Below are 19,941 nucleotides of genomic sequence, written 5' to 3' on the forward strand. Positions count from 1 at the left end.
CATTGTAATCCATGGGTGTGTAAGCTATTTCATGCATCAGAATGACATCCGTGTGAACAATACGTAGCCACCTTTTCACATCGCCCAGTATCAAGCTCATGTCGTCTCCGACGAACTAGAACTCCAGTTCTTTCAAGTTGAGACCAGTGCCGCAGCTTGTGTCTTTAGTCGGTCTCATATCTGCCCGACCCCAGTCGTAAATTCCGCCACGCTCGACGAACGACTTCTTGTCCCAGACGATTTGCTGCATAGCCTTCTCAACTCCAACATCCAAGATAGACGCGCTCGTCGTCATCATTCCCTCGCCCTTGTCCATGAAGCGCATGTACTCATCGAGCAACAAGTAGCTGCTGGCCATTGAGTTGTTGTCTTCGGGTACGTAGCATGATAGGTGCTTGTGGCGATCGCAGAACGTGCGCCATTGTTCGTCAGTGACCAGAAACGTCCTTGCATCGCGCTTCCGTGTCTCGTCGTCGTTCTCACCTGCAACGATGAGGCATTGAAAGACCTTCCATCGGAATGGCGCCAGCTTCTCGATATTGGCAACCATGTCTTCGTTCCAGTTGTGTATATTAACGACGGTGTTGAGCTTGAACTTCACGTTGAAGGCCCGGCACCACTCGGCAATTTGGAACAGTCGAGCGACGTTCTTCCCGTCGTCACCACGGCCAATCTTGACGTTCGTCTGCGCGTCGAATGAGTCGCAGGAGATGGCCAGAATGTCCAGCCACTGAGAGTTCTCTCGCATCCATTTCTCCGTAATCTTGCTACCGTTGCTGACGATGCTGATGCTTTCGACGCTCAAGTCTTCCTTGCAGTAGCGAATCAGGCTTGAGAGAAGCTTGGGGTGTAGGAATGGTTCACCGCCCGCGATATTGAGTTTGCGCATGCCCGCATCTCTGAGCAGTCTTAGACCTTCTCGCGCTTTTTCATCGCTTAGTATGTAGGAGCTGGTTTCGGTGTGGAAGCAGAATTTGCATTTGTAGTTGCACTCCCGAGAAGGGAAGTAGTTGACTGATACCGGCGCATCTGGTGGCTTCGATGGATCCAAAGGCTCGTGAACAACCGACGTTTCAACGGCTGGCTCTTCGGTAGAGGGGTCTTCAGTAAGTAATACGGGTGTGAGAGTTTTGGCGGGCTTGATAGCGGTGGACTTGTAGACAGCGTACGCGCAAGTCGCGAGGACAATCCCGACAAAGTACCGAAGAGCGGGTACTTCAGCGACAAGTGAGAGGAGCACCATCGTAAACGGTATTTCCGGAGACGACGTGGATGATGAGTGATAGTTGCTGCAAGAGAACCAAAGTCTTCAGAAATAAGAGGAAGTTGGTGCGGGATGCGTTAACTTCTATACAGGCAGTGATGGTTCGGCCTAATAGAGGAAGTTCCGAGCCTGGGTAATGTGGGTCTTCAACAGCAAGAAATCGCTTTCGATCCCAACTTCCTTGATATACTGAGTGGGGGCGCTTGCTACAAACGGCAATCAAGGCTAACAATCAGTGGAACGCCCCGGAAGCACATACCAAGCACCTTCCACAATCTTACTGTGCCCCACCGCGACACTCCCTACCTCGCATGAGAAGTACAGTTCCTCTAGTCGCATTACCAGCAGCTATCGGTACCATGGCAGCCTCAGATCAGACCAAGGAATCCCCTCGCGGCTTTGCTATCGCGTTCGTACTAGGTATACTGCTCAGCTTCGCTTTCAGACTTCAAAGTAACCCATGACTAGGCGCACCTGGTGCGGGGAAGGGAACACTATGTACGCGTCTAGCTCGAGACCACAACCTGGTACACTACTCCGTCGGCGACAGTCTGCGGAGCTGGATGCGTGAAAACGTCAACGCACCACTCGCAGTGACTATCCAGGACAAACTCGACAATCAAGGGTTCCTAACTTCTGAAGAGTTGAACCCTTTCATTGCGCGCGCGATCGAAGGTGCCTTGTCTCAGCAGCTACCTAAGGCCGGCATCCTGGTGGATGGATTCCCACGAAGCACCGAGCAACTAGAATCATGGAACGTCTGGCCATTTCCCAAAGATCTGCCAATCGCAAGCGGAAGTAACACCAATGCAAAACCAGACATCGTATTGTCGTTACGCGTCAGCAAACAAAATGCCAAAGCCAGATACTCGGCTCGAGCCCGGGATAGCAACGATAGCAATGAGAAATTTGAGCGGCGCTTCTCTGAATACGAGGAAGAAACTTTGCCCGTAGAGGAAGTTTATCGTGAGCGCGGCATTTTGATCGATGTGAGTATGTAAAACGTTACGAAAGATCGAACACTAAATCACATCCAGATCGACGTGAATGGTTCGAAGGAAGAGAACATTATAGAGATGACCAATAGCCTTAATGGAAGTAGTCTCTGGCGGAGAGTTATGGTCGAGAGATGTATGGACACGCATTTTATCGTTACGTAGCCATGTACTTCGTAACTCGTTGGCAAAGTAATAGGTCGCATGTAGTTGGACGCCACTAACTTCTGCCAGTCCATGGCATGCCACGGCAACCGACCTTATCCCATGGATCTTGCTAATATTTCCCTTCTCTGTGCATTGTTTCATGATGAGTGTTACAGAGACGTGCCCGTTGTACTGGTGGACCAAAGCTTTCCATGTTCCCTTCATGGCCTAACATATTCTGCCCCAGCGACGTATGATACAAGCATCGCCGAAAGGTATAATGATTTCATAAGACGAGAGCATCCAGATATCTCTCACATCAGGACTGGGGAGTGAGAGGCAATTCTCGGGACCTGGAATGAACGATTTCGATGTCTCCTTGACCCCGGGCTTGAGTCTGTCGTATATTCTCCGCGGCGGAACTAGAGGACATCTGAGGGGTCTATTAGGATGATGGAAATGAAAGACGGGATTTGCTCGCAGTCGCAACTAGCCAGGAGGTCATATTCTTACGTCGCCTTGTTGAAGTTTGTCGGACCAGTCTGGTCTATACTTCGTTTTCATGTGTTGCATGAGATCGACTAGGGAGGCTGAGAGGGCAGCGGAGCTTGGCCACCTCCAGGAAGAGAGCTCGAGAACGAGGAGCGCGTTGGAGTACAACTGGATAAGGTTCCCGCCAAAGATTGCCGGCATGTTCTGTATGAGCACTGTGCCTGCTCGGTATACCCAATGTGGCGTGACGAAGACATGGATGCCGCCGAAACTCACTACAGCCTCTCTGTTTGTGATGGTTAGCATGACATCCTTCAAGGCATGCGGATATTACGTACAGCACATGCCATGCACTCCCCCAACAAGGATTCAGCAACAAGTGTGTTATGTGTAAGGTAATGCGTATGACAGGGAGCAGCTCGTCTCTCTCGTCAAATAGCGGTAACAGCTTCTTGACGTTCTCCTTGGCGATGTGGTCGCCTTTGCGGAAGCGATTTTGCATGCGATATAATGAGCAGAGGTATTCCGCGGGCTTCTCTTTGTCAAAACACATTTCTTCATCCTGCGATAGATGAGCCATGATCTTCAGAAGGCTGCGCAGCTGATAGACTCACCGGCTCCGGAAACAATGCAGGTCTATCCAGTGTAGATGCAATCTGGTTCTCAAGGCAGAATATGGTCATGTGCATGGCTCGCAGTAGTTGAACATCGTCGGGATCCAGCTCTTGTAACGCTCTTTTTGACTCAAGGTCGAATGCAAGACGGCCTGCGAGAGCTATTTGCTGGCCAATGTTGCCAGCTATTGGGTCAAATGAGCTATTGATAGCGAGTAGTAGAACCGACCGGATGGTGTCGATGTTTGGTTCCATTGTTGCTAACTCGAGGTGTTCCATAGCATCTGCAAAGTACTGAGTGGCAAGGGCCCGGTATCTAATGGAATTGGCCTGGTGGTATGTGAGCCTACCCCTAGGGTTCCAGCAAGTATCAGGAGGTTGCTTTTTACGAGTGTTGGGAAGGATGTAGCATGCTATGGAATATATCATATACAACGAGAACTTCTCGGTGTCCGTTAGGTCACCAGGGACGTCAGGTCCGAGATAACGGAGCGATGAATCCAGGATTGGATATATAGGTTGCACAGTTTCGAGATAGAGTTGCACCAGCTCATACTGCTTCTCGGGCGAATCTTTGTTGCTGTAGTGCCAGTCGTCAAGCTCTTCGTCAGTCTGCACGGCACGATTTTCGTGCGCAGTGTGTAGTCTGGGGGATTTGAGAAGGCAGGATTCAGCGCCAAGGTATCGATAGCTGTTTCCCGCTTCGGCGAAGTGATGTTCGTATCGAGGAACTTCAGAAGCGATGAATTCTGTTTTGACGTGTGTAGCAAAGGCGCCATTGTCCGTGAGCCCGCCGGATGTCGCTGGCGACCCATGGCCACTGGACAAATTGCGCACACGATCTACTAGCTCGCTGATGTAGCTGGGCATGTCTTAGTACGAGTTCGAGGACAAGCCTCGTCTGCTCACCTTCGCGGCAGCAGCTGATTGCGTCCGTGGTCGTAGAACATGCATTCGACGCCGGCTTTGGTGCATTGCCTGACAACGTTAGCAGGACGCGCAGGGTGGGACAGAGAAGCCATGTACCTGCACTTGGGCAATAAGGTATCGCATCCGCGGCGACACTCTCGGCATCGCTTGCATGCGGGGAGACTCTGGGGAAGTGTAAGTGCACGATGGCGAATTGCGGAGACGGCGGCGTTACCTGAATCAGAGCATCTAGATCGAGCGTGGGGGGCTTCGAGGTCGCGGCGGCCATCGGAGTGGGCAGTTTGCAAGGAGGCGACAGGTACGGGTCAAGGTCTAGCAGAGCTGTCGTCTGTACTACGATCCATCGCGCGCCGTCGTCATGTCAGCGACAATGGTCGGAGACGCGATGGGAGGCCTGGGCGGAGTGGATGGCGAGCAGGACGATCTTATCTGGCTAGGGCGTCCCAACACAGAAGCGATCACCCCGGCCGCCTGCATCCCGCGTGCCCACAGTCCGCCCACATGCCAGCATCCCGTCCTTCGTTCGAGAACACCAGCCATCGGGAATCATCACCGCCAGCAAGTCCTTCATCTCCGCCATGACAACGGCGCCATCGTGGTACAGACGCCAGACGCTCGAGGTTGGCCATGCAGAACCGCACCAAAGTCCGTCGTCGCGTGCTGGCCTGTGCTCGCTGTCGGAAGCGTAAACTCTCGGTAGACGCTTTCCTCTGCCCCCGTCATACATGTACTGACTCCATCAAGTGTGATGGCAAGGTTCCCGCCTGCACGCGTTGCGTAGATGCTAGCGTCCAGTGTGTGGGATTCGATTCTTCAACCCAGCAAGAAGCTCCGCGCTCTATTGCCGACTTTCTGGAAGCGCACATCGCTCGGCTTGAGGGCCAGAGCAGCACGCCCTCGACGCTGCCATCTCTGGGACAGTCAAGTGCTACTCTGTCATCTCCAGCAGATTCTCACGCATCTGACTCGAGGCCGGGGAATTGGCGTCCAGAGAAATGTGCCTTCGCCGACAGCCTCGTCAACCAGGTCATGCAAGACATCACGCCTTCTTTCCTTGGTGTGTGCAAAGCTCGGCCCTTCCTACAGTGCGTCATCAGAGGCACGAGGCTGCCTTCGAAAAAGGGACCTGTTCTTTCCAACGATCTGAACGAGAACCACCCCAGATCCATCTTGAACCCCCAGCAGACCAAAGGGCTATTCTATGACCTCATGCCTGACGAGGTTGGCGCCAACAAACTACTCCAAAACTACTTAGATCGCGTCATCACACAATACCCCATCTACCATCGAAACGACGTGACAACTGCTTTCAACTCCATCTATCACAAGAAAGCAGCAACGCCAAATGAAGACTCATTCCGAAATCGATACATAGTCTGCATCATCATGGCCATCTCGCTAACAACAAGCGCACGGAATAATGTGCAGAAGGCAAACGACCTTGCTTATCAGCTAGTTCGACACGCTATGCAATGGATTCCAGAGGTTGCAACCAACGATATCGCTGGACTACAAGCTATATTGCTATTAACCCAATACATCTTCCTGAATCCTAAGATGGCCGATCTATGGCTCATGACAGGTCTCATCAGCCAAGCAGTCATTGACCTCGGATTGCACCAGGAGCTGCCCAATGATGCTAAAGTCTCCGTTTACCAACGCGACATGCGACGACGTATATTCTGGTGTGCATGGGAGATGGAAGTTGGCGTCTGCTGCATATTTCTACGCCCTACAAGTCTTCCGGTTGGGCGCATAGATGTTCATTTCCCCATGGAGATTGACGACACCGCCATTACGCAGTCTAGCATATCACCGACTGGACGACTATCGAAATTCACGCAGCGTATTATTTGCCGCTTTCGCCTTATCGAAGCTGACGTCATATCCGTCTTGTGGCATGAAGACCCTATATCTCAAGAGTGCTCCTCGTTGGAGGAGTGGGTACAACACACTATCAATGCCATGTCAGATTGGCAACGCGAGATATATGCAGCTTCAGAGGCCAACAAAGATCGTAGCTTAAATGCACGATGGACTGAGATGCGCTTATACTCCGACATCGCAACCCCTTACGTCTTGTCCTTGTTACATCGCACCTCTCGACGACTGCCGAACCCAAGTAAAGAGCAAATGATGATCGCTCTACTCAATGCCGTCAAGGTTGCTGACGGCTACTTTCAGCAATCTGAGGCAGAAGCGGGAAAGATCAAATACGTCTTCCATCCATGCCATCATGTCTTCAATTGTGCGCTCATATTCTTGCAAGGTTTGCAGCGCTGTCCGAAAGAAGTTGCGGACCAGTACTCATGGCAACAAGTTGAAGAATGGATGCACGTTTTTTCGAAATGCTTCTTGTCCATCTCGGAGCGATGGGCAGCCGCGAAAAGGTGTTTCGAAGAGTACGAACGACTACTCCTTCCGGTCAAGAAGGAATACCTCGAATTCCTGAATCAGAGAGCGAGTTATTGTCCGCCAACACTGCACCAAACGGTCTCTGATGCGAGCAATCTCTACGACTACCAAGTGCCGCCCTCTATACTTACAGAAATTGATGAGGCTTACCAGTTCTGGACAGTTTTCAACCCTACCTCAGCGATCGATGCACCAGACCCACTGGGTGCGTACTCTTACAATCTCGCGCCTTCTGATTGGAATGCGGAGTTTTCCTTGAATGATAATATGGACATGACACCGGAGTTATAGTACTCCTTGGCGTTTCTCGATCAGGTTTCTTCTTTCACCGGCATTTACGTCTTTCAGCTTGATGACTTCACAGCACTGTACTGATTTACTTAGCTAGCATGTGGAATCGTTGCGCATTTTCGGTTTGAACTAATGAAATACCCTTGGGTCGCGGCTTTACATCTCTTCAGTGGTACTTTGTTGTTCTAGACTTCCGCCGAGTATCAAGTTTGATAACACTTTGACTGGATTTCAACATGTGTGAATATGCATACAACCAAACGTCACTGGACACGTTTTGGGCGCACAGTCGATAGTCATGAGGTTACATTCGCCAAAGCCCGCCGTGGCTTATTTCCGCGTACCCATATGCGGGGCACGCGGCACGGGAGTCGCCCGGTCACGTCCAGCGTCTACCAATGTGTCGGGTGGATTCGACGGCGCCGAGAGTGCTGCACTGCCAACACAGAGCGCATTGAGCCCCCACGCTGCGGTGGGGAAGGACGGGCCATTTACCCGCAGAGTATCTGCATATTCGTTTACGAACGAGAACTGCCCTATTCACATACCGGCTACATAGTCACAAGACGTCTTTACTCGAGAGGCAAATTGGAGACGCAGTCAACTACATCAGTGTCGCGTGTGACGACTTTCGATAAGCATATAGATCTCCTGACACGTAGTGCAGTGGCACAGGCAGTTCATGCGAGCGTACACATATTTAACGTGTCCTAGTCATGGGCTTCTATCCACTTGACTGCCGACATTCCTGTGGAAGTGGAAGAGTTTGGTATCTTGTTCAAATAAAGACGAGTATGCAGTACATCTGCCCTATAGCTCTAGACTCAGAGTTTCGTCTGGTTGTGTTGGCCTTCCCATCTTCAGCACTGCTTTCTTGCTTTTCAAGTCCATAACAATGTTGAACAGGGTACCACTTCCAGTCTCCTCGGTCTCAAACCTACATATCGCACCCGGCGCATTCTGCTGGTCGGCAAACAATTGAGTCACGTCTTCCCAGCTGGGGTCGTCGCCCAGCGCTCCAACGTTCGTTGCCATTGTTTGAACCCTGGTGATGGAGTCCTTGAGCCATACAGTATCGATTTCGCCAGGGTGCTCCAACAGCAGGTGGTTCGTGTGAATGACCTTTGAGCTAGAGTCTGGTAACACGTGCGCAAAAGTGCTCTTTGTGAATTCTAAGCCCAGGGACGTTTTTGCATCAGCTATGAGGATATGGGCTGAGGATGCCATGCCGAAACTCTCCAGCTTGCGTACTGCTTCGTCGACTGACGTGCTCTCCAGTGCCATTCTCAAGCCAAAGTGAGCGGGCATTCGGGTGGAATCCACGCCGTGAACTTTTATGGCGTTGAACAACGTGCCTACGCCGCTGCTGTTGAAGCCGATCTTTCCGATGATGCCTGCCTCGGTTACTTGGATTATAGTGGGCTTATTCGCTTGTGTGATCTTGGTAACAATCAGGTTCTCTTGCTGCTCGGTCATCCACTGGGCACTGTTAGCACACGATCATCGCTTTCGTGTTCTTCTAGAGGTGCTGCATACATCCCAGTTCTGCGCCAACCATGCCCGGTTCTGGGTGTGCCACGCGAGGGCAGTGCAGCCATCGCTGAACAAGCCAAAGTTGATCTCAGTCCGGACGTTTATCGCTACGATGTCTAGCAACTCGCGTCCGGAGCCGTCGGCAATGCCTTGCATCTCTTCGTGGAAGTTTGGCCATTGCGCCTTTGCTCGCTGTTCAAACGTCGACGCGTGCTGGAGGACCTGCGGCCATCTCTTCTTGCAGTTCTTCAGGAAGAGACACGCGTAGAACTCGATGCAACGAGCAATCTGTAGCTTTGCGGCTTTACCGTGTTGGTAGCCAATCTGTGTGCGATCAGCATAATCCTGGTCGCTGTCGCGGTTCGTCGCGGCAGCAGTAATGACGTCACGCGTCACACTTACCTCATACGGGGTGCCCTTGCACTCGACAAACAGCATCGTGTACGACGACCCGACAAATATCTGACGAGAAGATGTAGGAAGCAGTCTAGATTCCTATTCGAAGGAATGAATTGCTAAAGTCTATCTGTCTGCGGCAGCGCTTTCGGCAATCCCACGCACATGCCCCGCCTTCGACGTGCGCTCAATTCCGTCTCGAGCTACGCCACGCGCTCCTTCGTCTCCCATTCGTTGTAAAGGTGCAGCATGAGTAATTTTCTGCGAACTGCACTGCATGTGCACAAATGCAGTCTATGGACCACTGCAAGCTAATCCACCGGCGTTGAAACCCTGTTACTACCTGCTTGATTAGTGCTTCGGAGTATATCAGCGACGGGCGGTGAACCACTCCCTTGGTATCGAAACAGCCGCGGTCAAACATGCCAACTACAACTGTGCCGCGGACTATGTCGTTTGAGAAGGCAGGCAGTTGACGATAAGAGGCGATTGCCTCTCGCCTGCATTCTGTTGCTTCCCCGAGGGTTGCTCCATATCCAACGAGTTCCTTACCTTCCGTTTTGCCTCACGAATCATGCCAAAACGCGTGCTGTGTACTTATGGTATTGACATCGACGCGGTGAGTAACAGGTCTGCCATCTTCGTTCGAATCATTTGCTGATTACCGAGGAACACAGGTGAGCGGGTGGCACGTTCGATCCATTCGGAGCGTCTCATGAGCACCAGCTGACGGCACCTCAAGGCTAAACACCAAAACCGGAGCCCCCGCCAACCCAACTGATGTGTCCCGTGGTGTCTTTGGTGCCACTGTAGGCATTGATCGTCTGCTGAGGCTTTGGGACAAATACGACATCAAGACAACATGGTTCATACCAGCACATTCTGCGGAGTCTTTTCCGCATCAGATACGCAAAATCGTCGAAAGTGGACATGAAATCGGGCTACACGGCTACACACACGAATTTGTCTCCCTTTTGAACGAACAACAGCAACGACACGTTTTGGAGAAGAGCATACAGGTCTTGACAGACATTGCAGGCAAGAAACCGCGCGGCTGGACTGCACCTGCCTGGAGCACGAGTAGGGAGACGATCAAGCTCCTCGAAGAGTTCGGAATTGTACGAGTACCATTCTCTGACATCAGGCATAAATGGCGAGCTGACATCAATGTAGGAATACGATCACTCCTTCATGCATCATGACTCTCAGCCCTACTACGTTCCTTCCCCGCACCTCAGCACGTATACAGAGACCGACGTATCAAAGCCAGCTTCTCATTGGATGAAGCCCATGTCAACACTGAAGCCATCTGCAGTCGTGGAGATACCTGCAAATTGGCATCTGGATGACTGGCCACCTTTCCAGCTCTCGCTTACACAACCAAGCACACATGGCTTCGTCGATACCGCGGTCATCGAGCGCCTGTGGAAGGAGCAGTTCGAGTTTCTGTATCGCGAATGTCCTGATGACGGAAGCTTCATTTTCCCAATTAGTCAGTCATGTCCCTGGACGAACTGTTTGTTAGAGACTGACTTCGTACACCCATCTTTAGGTATCCATCCGCAGGTGAGCGGCAAACCACAAGTCATTCTACTGCACGAGAGGCTCATCGAGTGGATCAACGGGCACGAAGGAGTGGAATGGGTCACTATGGAGCAAATCGTTGATGAGTTCAAAAGCGGCAATTTGAGCGGCGCGACCGTAGAGGGTGGGGCGGACGTGTAATGTTACACCGAGATGGAGCCGAGATGTTACTCTCGCACGCGAATGACTAACATCCACTTCTCGGTTGGCACAACCCCCTGGCAAATCCTTCGACGTCAAACTGAATGAAGAATATCGAAACGAGGTTTTGCAGTCTAAGGTACATGTGCCGTGGCATTCCGCGCTCTTCTTGCATAGCCGCTATGCACGAGCGCTACGCCTCGTGAACCGTCCTCACGGGCCCGGAGCAAGGCGCATTACACCGAGCGGCGGACGGCGACGATGACGCCCCTCTCTTTCAAGCGAGGGCCTAGTCAAGACGATGTATTTGACTTTCCCTGCCCCCAGTCCCACAGTCTGCCAACATCTCCATCGCTCACTTTTGCATAACCAGGTAGTACACCATCGCCATACTTTACTGTTGCTTCTTCGTCGAACTGTGAACTTTCTGTGGAGCTCCGGCGATTACATTGAATCATGCGCAGAAGAAAGAAGGGTGAATCACCTTCCGATCCACTCTACCATGCATCCCTCTTTCCGGTCTAAGTACTATATCAATTCTCTATTATTTCTAATCTGCCTGTCACACGCAACACCTCATCGCAATGTCCCAGCCAAGCTCCACCATACAACTTCAAATCTACTCCCTTCTTGCTCATCCTCATCCCCGCTCTCAACCAAGTTCACACTCGTACACATCCCACCAAGTAGTCTTGAAGTCCCTCGCCATAATATCCACACTCACTTTCCTCGCCTCGTCTTTATACTTCTCCTCCACCTCATCCGCCTGCTCGAACCTCCACACCATCTCAAAAGATTCTCTCTTTAGCCTCCTATCCGAATACTCTGCATCGACTCGGTTGCAAAGTGCTTGCTCGGCCAGCGGCAGTGTCTTCTGCCGACCGGGTACTTCGACGCTAAGAACGTGGGCTTCTTTGAGTACCTCCATCTTAAGAATTGTGCTGCGATTGGTAGTAGGGTGTGTGACGCGTATGTTGATGTAGAAGAATTCCTCGTTGTTTTCGGGGTAGGCGCATGTCTGGGTTTCGGGGGTTGCGGACACGATGTTGTAGAGGGCGCGAGAGAAGGTTGTGGCTTTTGTGACGACAATGAGGTAAATGGGCGCCATCTTTTGCGTAGGAATAGGCAGTGGACCAGGATCTTGGCAATATTTACATTTGCTGAAGTGGTGACTGGTGTTGATAAGCACCTGGACAGGAGCGTTTGTGTTTCGACACGTGATGAAACTACACGGTGTTGCTTGCTGTCAGGCCTAGAACCCACACATCGCGTGGTCTTCACAGAAGCTACTGGTTAGACATCGGGTGTACTCATTGCAAATCATGAGATAGTTTTCAGAGCAGATGAATCTGCTAAAACTACCCATCCATCGAACAATCTACAGTGTTGATAATGCAGCTGCTTTTTGTACCACTCCTCTCGACACTCCTCTTTTGACTTCACTATCGATGTCGCTGGGCATAGAGAGAAACTCTCCTTCTCTCTTCAGATTTTCATATAAGCTCAACGCCACGAGAACTTTCGTGATTTCGAGCACCTTCCCAACATAGCTCAGTCGGCGGCGCAAGCTTAAGCTTGATCTTCTCTCCCTCTTTCTCAAGACATGTCGCTTCAACTGAAGAGAGTTTTTCGACTTCTTCTGTCGAGAGGTTCCATGGCAAGTAGACGGGTATCTATTCTTCGAAGGGCTTGCCATTAAATCTTTTGATGTTCAGAGCCTATCGGTGTTCTTGTGAAGGCTTGTTATTTATTCGAGATTCGATTGAGGACATGATGTTTAGATACGCGTTTCGTTGAGATCTTTGAAGACTTTTGTGTTCGAAACAACTATGAATGAGTCGGGGCGAGGGAGCATTTGTATATTCGGTGCTACGACCCATCCACAGCTGTGAGCCATGAACTGTTGGACGCTAGCACTCGATTGGCCACGTACAGCATGTTGTGACCAACAGTCAACGGACACAGATCGTAGCAATAGCTGCTATGACGGGTAGGCAAGCGGCAGTCGAGCTTCGGGCCTGGGAATGCCGTCAGTCACAGTCTATTGCAACCTTGGAAGTGTCAAGCCGCGGGAATGACATGACGCTAGGTCCACTCCCCCATCGAACCCATGTTCCGCCCCACCAGAGCGCATGCAAGTGCGACCGCGGAACGCGGAGTATCTCGACGCGTCACCCGCCAAACTTCACGCATTTGTTTGCGCACCACGTCCAAAGCCTCAGTCTTCTTTGATCTTTAGCGTGTGCACCGGGCGTTACAGCTCTCATACCAGCATTTGACATACAATCAAGCCCTCAGCCGACTCATCATGGGCACTTTGACCGCAGACTGCCCACGCTTGGATACACACTGTCCACACAAGCTTGCCACAAGCTGCCGATTGACCTCTACCCCGAATTGCTGCGCTTGCGCCGACGAAAGAGTTCACTCGCGGACGTATCGCGTGTACATTGACGGCGTGGGCTTTGTGAACCGCGGCACAAGGTGGCAAGGCTATTGTTGGTTCTGTAAAGGTACAATATCACTCGATGGGATCTCGAGCTACCAGATCGTAAACTGACTACAGACTAGAGTTCTGGAGCAACCGTCTTGCCGCTACCGACCCTCCCCTCGAAATCTCCCAGACACGCGTACCCGAGATACCTGACCAGACCGAGTTCCTGGAGCGATGGTGGGAGTTTCACCAGGGCTATCGCATTGCGAAGCTGCCGGATGGGACTGAACAACGCATGCCTGTTATAGGGGAGCCATTCCGAGAAGTCAGCCCCGGCTTCCTTCCGCGAACATTGGATCAGTTGAGGGCTGGGGTGGAGAACGATGCGAGCAGACCAGAGAACCGACTTAGAAGAAGACGGTTAAGCTCTGAAGAGGAGCGACCAGAGCAGCCACACCAGAGTCTAGAAGACGCGCTGGATGATCTACTGCAAGAGACGGAGGAGACGGAGGTTTCGCACACAGAGCCCATGGCACCAGCAGAACCACGAACTTCCGTCACACCACAAATACAGGAAGAGCCGTCAGAGCCCCCACGGCCAATGACACGACGAGAAGCGCAGCAACAAAATCGGCGAGAGCGATTCGCACGCGTATTCGGCTCCCGGGAGGAACTGGAGCAGGACGACTACGAGTCACCGCTTACACAAATGTACACACGAGCCTACGCCCGCCAACGCCAGGCCGACCAACGAAGAGCAGACGGGACCGAAATCGCACCTCCACTGGACGGCCTATCCCCACAAGATCGACGAGAAATCGAGGAACAGCTACTATGGGGTGTCATGCGAGAGTCGCAGTCATTTGCAGAGACTCTAGAGCCAGAAAGCCAAGTCTGGAGTTATGCGCCCCGGCGCCCAAATCTTGAGAACAACGACGTATCCCGCCCAGACCTGGATCTAGAGACAATATTAGCAATGCCCGGCGGCGGGGATGCAGCAACCAGACCCGCAACTGTGGCGTCGGCGCTCGAAATACTATCCAATGTGCGCGCCTCGGCTCTCCTTGAGCCCGGCATGCGCAGTACACGTCTCCAGCACAGGTTCGCTGAAGCGCGCGCATTTTTACGCGTCGACCCTCCGCAGCCAGAACTACCGCTCGTGTCGCTTGACAGCCAACCTGATCGGCCAGATCCAAAGACGGACGCGGAAATGACGAAGGTACTCGCGTGCCAGGTGTGCTATCAGCAGCTTGCTGATGTAGCTGTATTGCCCTGCGGGCACATGGTCATGTGTCAGTGGTGCGCTGAAGTCGTTGTTCCGGTGAAGCATGGCCATATACCCGTGCGGCCGACGAAGTGTCCCATGTGCAGAAAACAGGTGAAGCAGAGGTTCAAGATACATACTGGATGAGGTGGCTGGATTGATGTCACGATGTAATGAAAGTAATGATCTACGATGTATATATAGAATTGGATATAGGTATGATCTAGACAACAAGCCAACTCCGGTCTGCTAGAACCGGTGACAATCTAGTGTAATGATACCCATCCACGAGTCTGCTATCTGGTTACTGCTTTGCTCTCTAACCTGTCTTCATCGTTGGTCCAGCTGGCATGTTCTCTCTCTTAGTGCCATAGAATGCGTAGAACCCGGAGCTTTGTGCGGGGAAGATGGGCACCGATCGTATGTAGGTCTCTCTGTACATCAACGTTGCGTCCCCGATCAGCCTGTGAAACATTGTCATCCACACTCGTGGAGACTAGTCTTGCTCGTGTGAGTTGGAGTATACACATCGTTTTCTCGGCCTTTTGTATCGTTTACACATCGCGTCACTTCGATGAAGTGTACTCGTAGTAATGTCCAGCTCGTGGGTGTGGTGAGGATGTGGAGGAGGGTATTGATGCCACACTAGCTGGTGAAGATGCTCAAGGCTCGAGAACTCAACGATAAAGAGTCCGCAATCTCATGGGCGACAACAGTTGCCTGACCTTTATCGGAGTATTTCTGCCACGACATGGTCCGCCATGAGATGCGCATGCAGACGCCCATCCCTCCAATCAGAGGCAGCAGGGATAGACACAAGGGCGTGGCTTCGGTTGTGGATGCGCGGGGCGCAGGTATGCGCGGATGCGTTGAGATGCGATGCTAGTAAATCCGGAGCATGTGTCCGCGACAAGGATTCAGAGTCCACCGTAGATGGCGAACGAAGACAATATGAGTACCAAGGTGTTGATGACGGCCCAGACAAAGGGTATCCAGGTGGACATTTCGAAGTAGCCCGCCTGATATACGCCTCCAAGTCTGATGGTAATCAGTATGCGATCCATATGGTTCTTTCCAGAGGCATCACTCACAGTCCGCCAACAATCGCACCCGCAACAAGTGCTTCAACACCTCCCACGATGCTGAATACAGGTAGGGCTATCCATATCAACTTCCAATTGCGCCATTGCACTATGCACGCCCATAGTGCAGTGATGAAGTGAATGCCGCCGACCAGCAGCAGTGTCCAGTATACGGTGAAGCGGAAGATGTCATCGGGGCGGTATAGGTAGAAGGACTGTGTCGCGCCGGCGGGAAGAGGCCAGTAGAGGGAGGGGAAGGGCGGCGTGGTGTAGCCGAGCGGAACCGCCGAGTCGACGCGTTGAATAAAGCTGGGGAATATACGATTAACTACGTTCATGGCCAAGATGTGGGGAACGTGTTGAGGCGAACGTGAATGTTGGGCCATGCACAGGGGGAAGACTGTGGTGAGCACAAGGCTAGTTGGGCTTACCTCATCTATGCGGCATGGCTATGGGGCGCTTCGTGTACTGCTGCGCGTAGGACTAGGACCGCGGAATCATACGATATCAGAAGCCGATGTGTTGAAGTTGATGCTTGTGACGTCGATCTCCGAGTGAATGTCAACGGCTAAAGCCCGAGCTTAGCGCAACCTCGGCAGACGCGAGCGATGATCAACACCAGCCATTGCATCTCCAACACCTCCATGCGCATCTTCTGGTAGCCTGTCGCGGGCTTCTCGAGGTCATCATGGTCGTCGATCGCCTCTTATCCACGCTGCTGCGCTCGCTCCAGACATACACAGACCAGCAAGACACGCCGCGGTACGCTTCTCGACTCCCTATTCGCGATGCGCATGCTAATGACTACAGGCTACTGGGAACCGCGTCTTCACTCCTCACCACGCTCGGCAACCCCCACAATCTCAGCCTCCTTACTTCGCACCTCCTTACCGCGCCCGCGCTATGGGACCGTCCCGATGGCGTTCGGACGCCTCTGCGCATGCTTTCTGTCTTTCACTCGGCCGTCACCACCATCATCAACCACCACAACGACGTTCGGCACAACAAAGCAGCTAAGCTTGCGCCTGGACAAACGCCAATAGGAGGAGGCCTTTCGCTAGACGAATGGATACGCGCCATAGTCGCGGGAGCCGACGACCGGAGCCGCCGATGGAAGCACTTGGTCGTCCTCGCCGGTCTGCTGATCGGTATCGGGAGCCTCGAAGAGCAAGGCATGGACCTGTACTGGGCATCAGCTATGCGAAAGAGAGTTGAGGCTGCATTGGTGCGCGCGACAAACCTCGCCTTGGTGGAAGTCAGGGAGCGTTCCGAGGCAGACGGACTGGGAGGCCAGACAATAACACTGACGCTCAATCATGCCTTCGGATGCATCGGAGATGTGGAAAGGACACAGCTTGATTACGACCTGCTGCTCCCAGTTCTCATTGGAACGGCATACTACTCGAATGAAGGCTTCCAGTCGGCCTACTTCCTCGGGAGCCTTGATCTCGACGTACGAACGATGCAATCGGGGAAGCTGGACTGGAGTGTAGGTCTTTTCGGAACCTGATACATGCGTGTACGTATACTGACTATGCATAGCCACATTCTAGCTCTTACAGACAAGTCGAAAGTATCATGAACAGGCCCTTGGTATCATCTATGGGTCCTCTATCACGGCTAATCGCGCATGCCGTCGAGAACGTCAAGAACCCATGGATCATCCAAACCATGATGGACGACCTCGCAAGCTTTTCTCGCGCTCTTACTACACAATGGCGACAGACCAAGTTTTCAGATATCGAGCCGTCCGAGGAGGCAGCAAACCTGGAAGACGACGCGCTTCACAAGACAACTCCGCAGTTGTGGAACCTACTCAAGGCGGCTCTCTTTGCTACTACTATCATTCTGCGAGGCGTATTCACACGAACACTAGCCGACAGAGCGCTCGCTGCAGACGCCATCGCTCCCATGCTAGCATCACAAGCCCTACAAACCCTGCGGCACCTATACTTCATCACCTCCCGACTCGGCCCAGCCTCCTTTTCCCAGCACACATTTGTCTATCTCACGGCGATAGACATTCTCTCTGCCTACCCCAACCACGCCGATAAGCTCCTCAAAACTATTGCGCCTCAACACCTTGGCCAGATACCAAGCCACCCACTTGACCGCATACTGGACCTCTACTTTCTGAATACAGCAGAACACTTCACTCTAATCTTGTCGCCAGCCACAAACGAGGACTTACTTGTCGCGTCGGCGGTACCTTACCTTGCGGCTGGCGAGAATCGCCATATGTTGCCAGTGTTCGAAGCCGCCCATAGTGTCATGCTTGCTGTGCTATCTGCTCCACAATCTGCCGAGATCACAGCAAAACACCTGCCGTTCTACATCGACGCTCTGTTCAGTGTTTTCCCTCACAACCTGTCCCCGCGCCAGTTCCGTCTAGCTTTCAAGACCTTGATGCGTGTCACAGCTCCTCCTTCCACCTTATCGGCGACCCATCCCGATCTCCCAGCCACGCTCCTAGAGCTTGTATATCATCGCGCTCTCAACGCTCCTTCGCAGCCACTACCACCCGATTCGGTTGCTTTGGCTCTACAAGGCTCAGACGCACCACCCCCCGCCCTCTCGGAACAGGCAGTGCTCGCTCTGACACTCATAGATGCCCTTCCTTTCCTTCCTATATACCTGCTGGAGGAGTGGCTGCCTCTATGTGCCGAGCTACTCAATCAAATCCATGATGATGAAATGCGGGAGAACGTCAAAGCGCGATACTGGGAAGTGTTAGTCAGCGGCGAGATGGACGCAGAGCGTAGTGGTGTTGCTGTGAATTGGTGGACAACAAGGGGAGGTCGAGAGCGGGTACTCTACGGAAGAGAGGAACAGTTGGACATGATGAGTGGTGCGCTACCTGTTGAAGAGCGACACGTGCGGGAGAGTAAGCTGTAGGAATATGATACCCCAAATCACAATGATGCACATTAGGCCTTCAACAGATCCTGGAAATATCCATCAAATGTACGAATAACACATCAATGCAGTAACTTCGACAATTTTACAGGTCAGAATGGTATGCAAACGCCCGTCAGGGTCAGTGCTCTTCTGCACGGCAACAAACAAACGGCTGATACCGCACCCCAAATTGAACCCATCTCACCCTCTTCCAAGTCAAAAACAAACAGCATTTCGACTCTCCAACCAAGCGATATGCAGGGACGCATGCTCGACCGCTACATACCTGATCGCGACAACGCATACCAACGCAGGTCCGACACCCCACGCTCTTCTTCAACTCTTATCAACTCACCCTTCCAAAGCGCTCCACCACCTTCAAGCGCCCACTATACACGCAGACACTCAAGTCAACACCCCTCACCCAACGACACACCCACCGAGCTCGACAAATCATTACCCAAGAACTTCCCCCACCCCCTCACCTGTTTCTTCTGGCACCAAAACGGACGATGCAACAAACGAGACATCGATTGCGCGTATGCACACTACGACACTGGTTTCATGGCTGGTGCGCCTGTTACTCCACTCGACTGTGCGTTTTCCTTCACCGTTCTCCTTACAACGACCTGCTAACTTACGCACAGCATCCAAGCCCCTCGCGGGTAGAAACCTGTCCAATTATAACAAGATCCTCGATTCCTCCGCCCTTGCTATACCAGATATTCGTGACCGCGAGATCGCCGTTATGAACCGCGAGATGGAGGTGGAAGAGCGACAGAGTGCGTTGGCGCGGCGCGAAAGTGTGGTGGAATGTAGAGAGAGTGCTGTTGAGAGGAGGGAGAGGGAGGTAGAAGAGAAGAAGAGATTGCTTGAGCGGAGGGAGGCGAAGTTGGCGAGGAAGAGGAAGGATGGTAGGGTTTTGGAGAAGAGGGGTAAGAGGATGGAAGTAGGGATGGAGAGACGCTGAGGAGGTGTACATGTGTTGTTGGTGAGGGGTGGGGTGAGGGTGAGTGTTGTAGAAAGTCCGTTTTTGGGGCTTCGAGGTCAGAATTGGTGGTACAGAAGATGGTGTGTTTCGTATAATGAACTTGGATACAGTACTTGTAGAATAGTCGTAACTCTTCTGTCTATTACGTTTATGTTACAAAGTCATTTGTAATATCTTAGTCTGATCTGGTGTTATTCTCATGCCGATACAGGTACTCTTGTTTTTCGCTCAGTGACCGTCTTTTCGATCACGCGTCCGTTTGTTGTACTTGTCCGGCACTTCGGTTCCTACCATCCTGTTCTTGTGGATTCCCTTCCCTTTCCCTTTCCCCTTTGCTTTCCGTCCGCGAAGAACGACGCGTGTTGGTGGAGGCACGCTTGTCGACACTGAATTGCGTCAGTTGCACGGCAGGCAACAAACCCCGTCAGAGGCTATTGCGCAGCTCCAAATCGTCAGGGCAGGCGCTGATA

At 52.3% G+C, this 19,941-nt stretch overlaps 10 protein-coding genes across 10 annotated transcripts; 5 read left to right on the forward strand and 5 right to left on the reverse strand.

The window, feature by feature from the left end:
• Nucleotides 1-115: 115 nt before the first annotated feature.
• On the reverse strand, nt 116-1,243 carry J4E85_001537 (uncharacterized protein; the record flags this gene model as incomplete). Its single annotated transcript, XM_051465822.1, has 1 exon — nt 116-1,243. One exon carries the CDS (start codon nt 1,241-1,243, stop codon nt 116-118), a length of 1,128 nt encoding a protein of 375 aa, XP_051330379.1.
• Nucleotides 1,244-1,623: 380 nt separating this feature from the next.
• J4E85_001538 (uncharacterized protein) lies at nt 1,624-2,265 on the forward strand (the record flags this gene model as incomplete). Its single annotated transcript, XM_051465823.1, has 2 exons — nt 1,624-1,684; nt 1,775-2,265. The coding sequence occupies 2 exons, from the start codon at nt 1,624-1,626 to the stop codon at nt 2,263-2,265; spliced, it is 552 nt and encodes a 183-aa protein (XP_051330380.1).
• Nucleotides 2,266-2,725: 460 nt separating this feature from the next.
• Nucleotides 2,726-4,710, reverse strand: J4E85_001539 (uncharacterized protein; the record flags this gene model as incomplete). Its single annotated transcript, XM_051465824.1, has 7 exons — nt 2,726-2,839; nt 2,920-3,184; nt 3,237-3,460; nt 3,513-4,374; nt 4,422-4,490; nt 4,539-4,606; nt 4,657-4,710. The coding sequence occupies 7 exons, from the start codon at nt 4,708-4,710 to the stop codon at nt 2,726-2,728; spliced, it is 1,656 nt and encodes a 551-aa protein (XP_051330381.1).
• A 761-nt stretch (nt 4,711-5,471) lies between these two features.
• Nucleotides 5,472-7,148, forward strand: J4E85_001540 (uncharacterized protein; the record flags this gene model as incomplete). Its single annotated transcript, XM_051465825.1, has 1 exon — nt 5,472-7,148. The coding sequence occupies one exon, from the start codon at nt 5,472-5,474 to the stop codon at nt 7,146-7,148; it is 1,677 nt and encodes a 558-aa protein (XP_051330382.1).
• Nucleotides 7,149-7,958: 810 nt separating this feature from the next.
• On the reverse strand, nt 7,959-9,119 carry J4E85_001541 (uncharacterized protein; the record flags this gene model as incomplete). The annotated part of the gene is made up of 3 exons (XM_051465826.1): nt 7,959-8,627; nt 8,685-9,005; nt 9,084-9,119. The coding sequence occupies 3 exons, from the start codon at nt 9,117-9,119 to the stop codon at nt 7,959-7,961; spliced, it is 1,026 nt and encodes a 341-aa protein (XP_051330383.1).
• Nucleotides 9,120-9,651: 532 nt separating this feature from the next.
• Nucleotides 9,652-10,802, forward strand: J4E85_001542 (uncharacterized protein; the record flags this gene model as incomplete). Its single annotated transcript, XM_051465827.1, has 4 exons — nt 9,652-9,707; nt 9,820-10,195; nt 10,251-10,569; nt 10,630-10,802. 4 exons carry the CDS (start codon nt 9,652-9,654, stop codon nt 10,800-10,802), a joined length of 924 nt encoding a protein of 307 aa, XP_051330384.1.
• Nucleotides 10,803-11,454: 652 nt separating this feature from the next.
• On the reverse strand, nt 11,455-11,910 carry J4E85_001543 (uncharacterized protein; the record flags this gene model as incomplete). Its single annotated transcript, XM_051465828.1, has 1 exon — nt 11,455-11,910. The coding sequence occupies one exon, from the start codon at nt 11,908-11,910 to the stop codon at nt 11,455-11,457; it is 456 nt and encodes a 151-aa protein (XP_051330385.1).
• Nucleotides 11,911-13,330: 1,420 nt separating this feature from the next.
• Nucleotides 13,331-14,450, forward strand: J4E85_001544 (uncharacterized protein; the record flags this gene model as incomplete). Its single annotated transcript, XM_051465829.1, is given in 3 exon segments — nt 13,331-13,353; nt 13,369-14,337; nt 14,381-14,450. The coding sequence occupies 3 exon segments, from the start codon at nt 13,331-13,333 to the stop codon at nt 14,448-14,450; spliced, it is 1,062 nt and encodes a 353-aa protein (XP_051330386.1).
• A 967-nt stretch (nt 14,451-15,417) lies between these two features.
• On the reverse strand, nt 15,418-15,920 carry J4E85_001545 (uncharacterized protein; the record flags this gene model as incomplete). The annotated part of the gene is made up of 2 exons (XM_051465830.1): nt 15,418-15,538; nt 15,592-15,920. 2 exons carry the CDS (start codon nt 15,918-15,920, stop codon nt 15,418-15,420), a joined length of 450 nt encoding a protein of 149 aa, XP_051330387.1.
• A 350-nt stretch (nt 15,921-16,270) lies between these two features.
• Nucleotides 16,271-19,450, forward strand: J4E85_001546 (uncharacterized protein; the record flags this gene model as incomplete). Its single annotated transcript, XM_051465831.1, has 5 exons — nt 16,271-16,344; nt 16,393-17,071; nt 17,125-18,466; nt 18,590-19,075; nt 19,128-19,450. The coding sequence occupies 5 exons, from the start codon at nt 16,271-16,273 to the stop codon at nt 19,448-19,450; spliced, it is 2,904 nt and encodes a 967-aa protein (XP_051330388.1).
• Nucleotides 19,451-19,941: the final 491 nt, after the last annotated feature.

This window comes from Alternaria conjuncta (genome assembly GCF_024043145.1).
Source record: "Alternaria conjuncta strain BMP 0040 chromosome Unknown scaffold_2, whole genome shotgun sequence".
NCBI lineage: Eukaryota > Fungi > Ascomycota > Dothideomycetes > Pleosporales > Pleosporaceae > Alternaria > Alternaria conjuncta.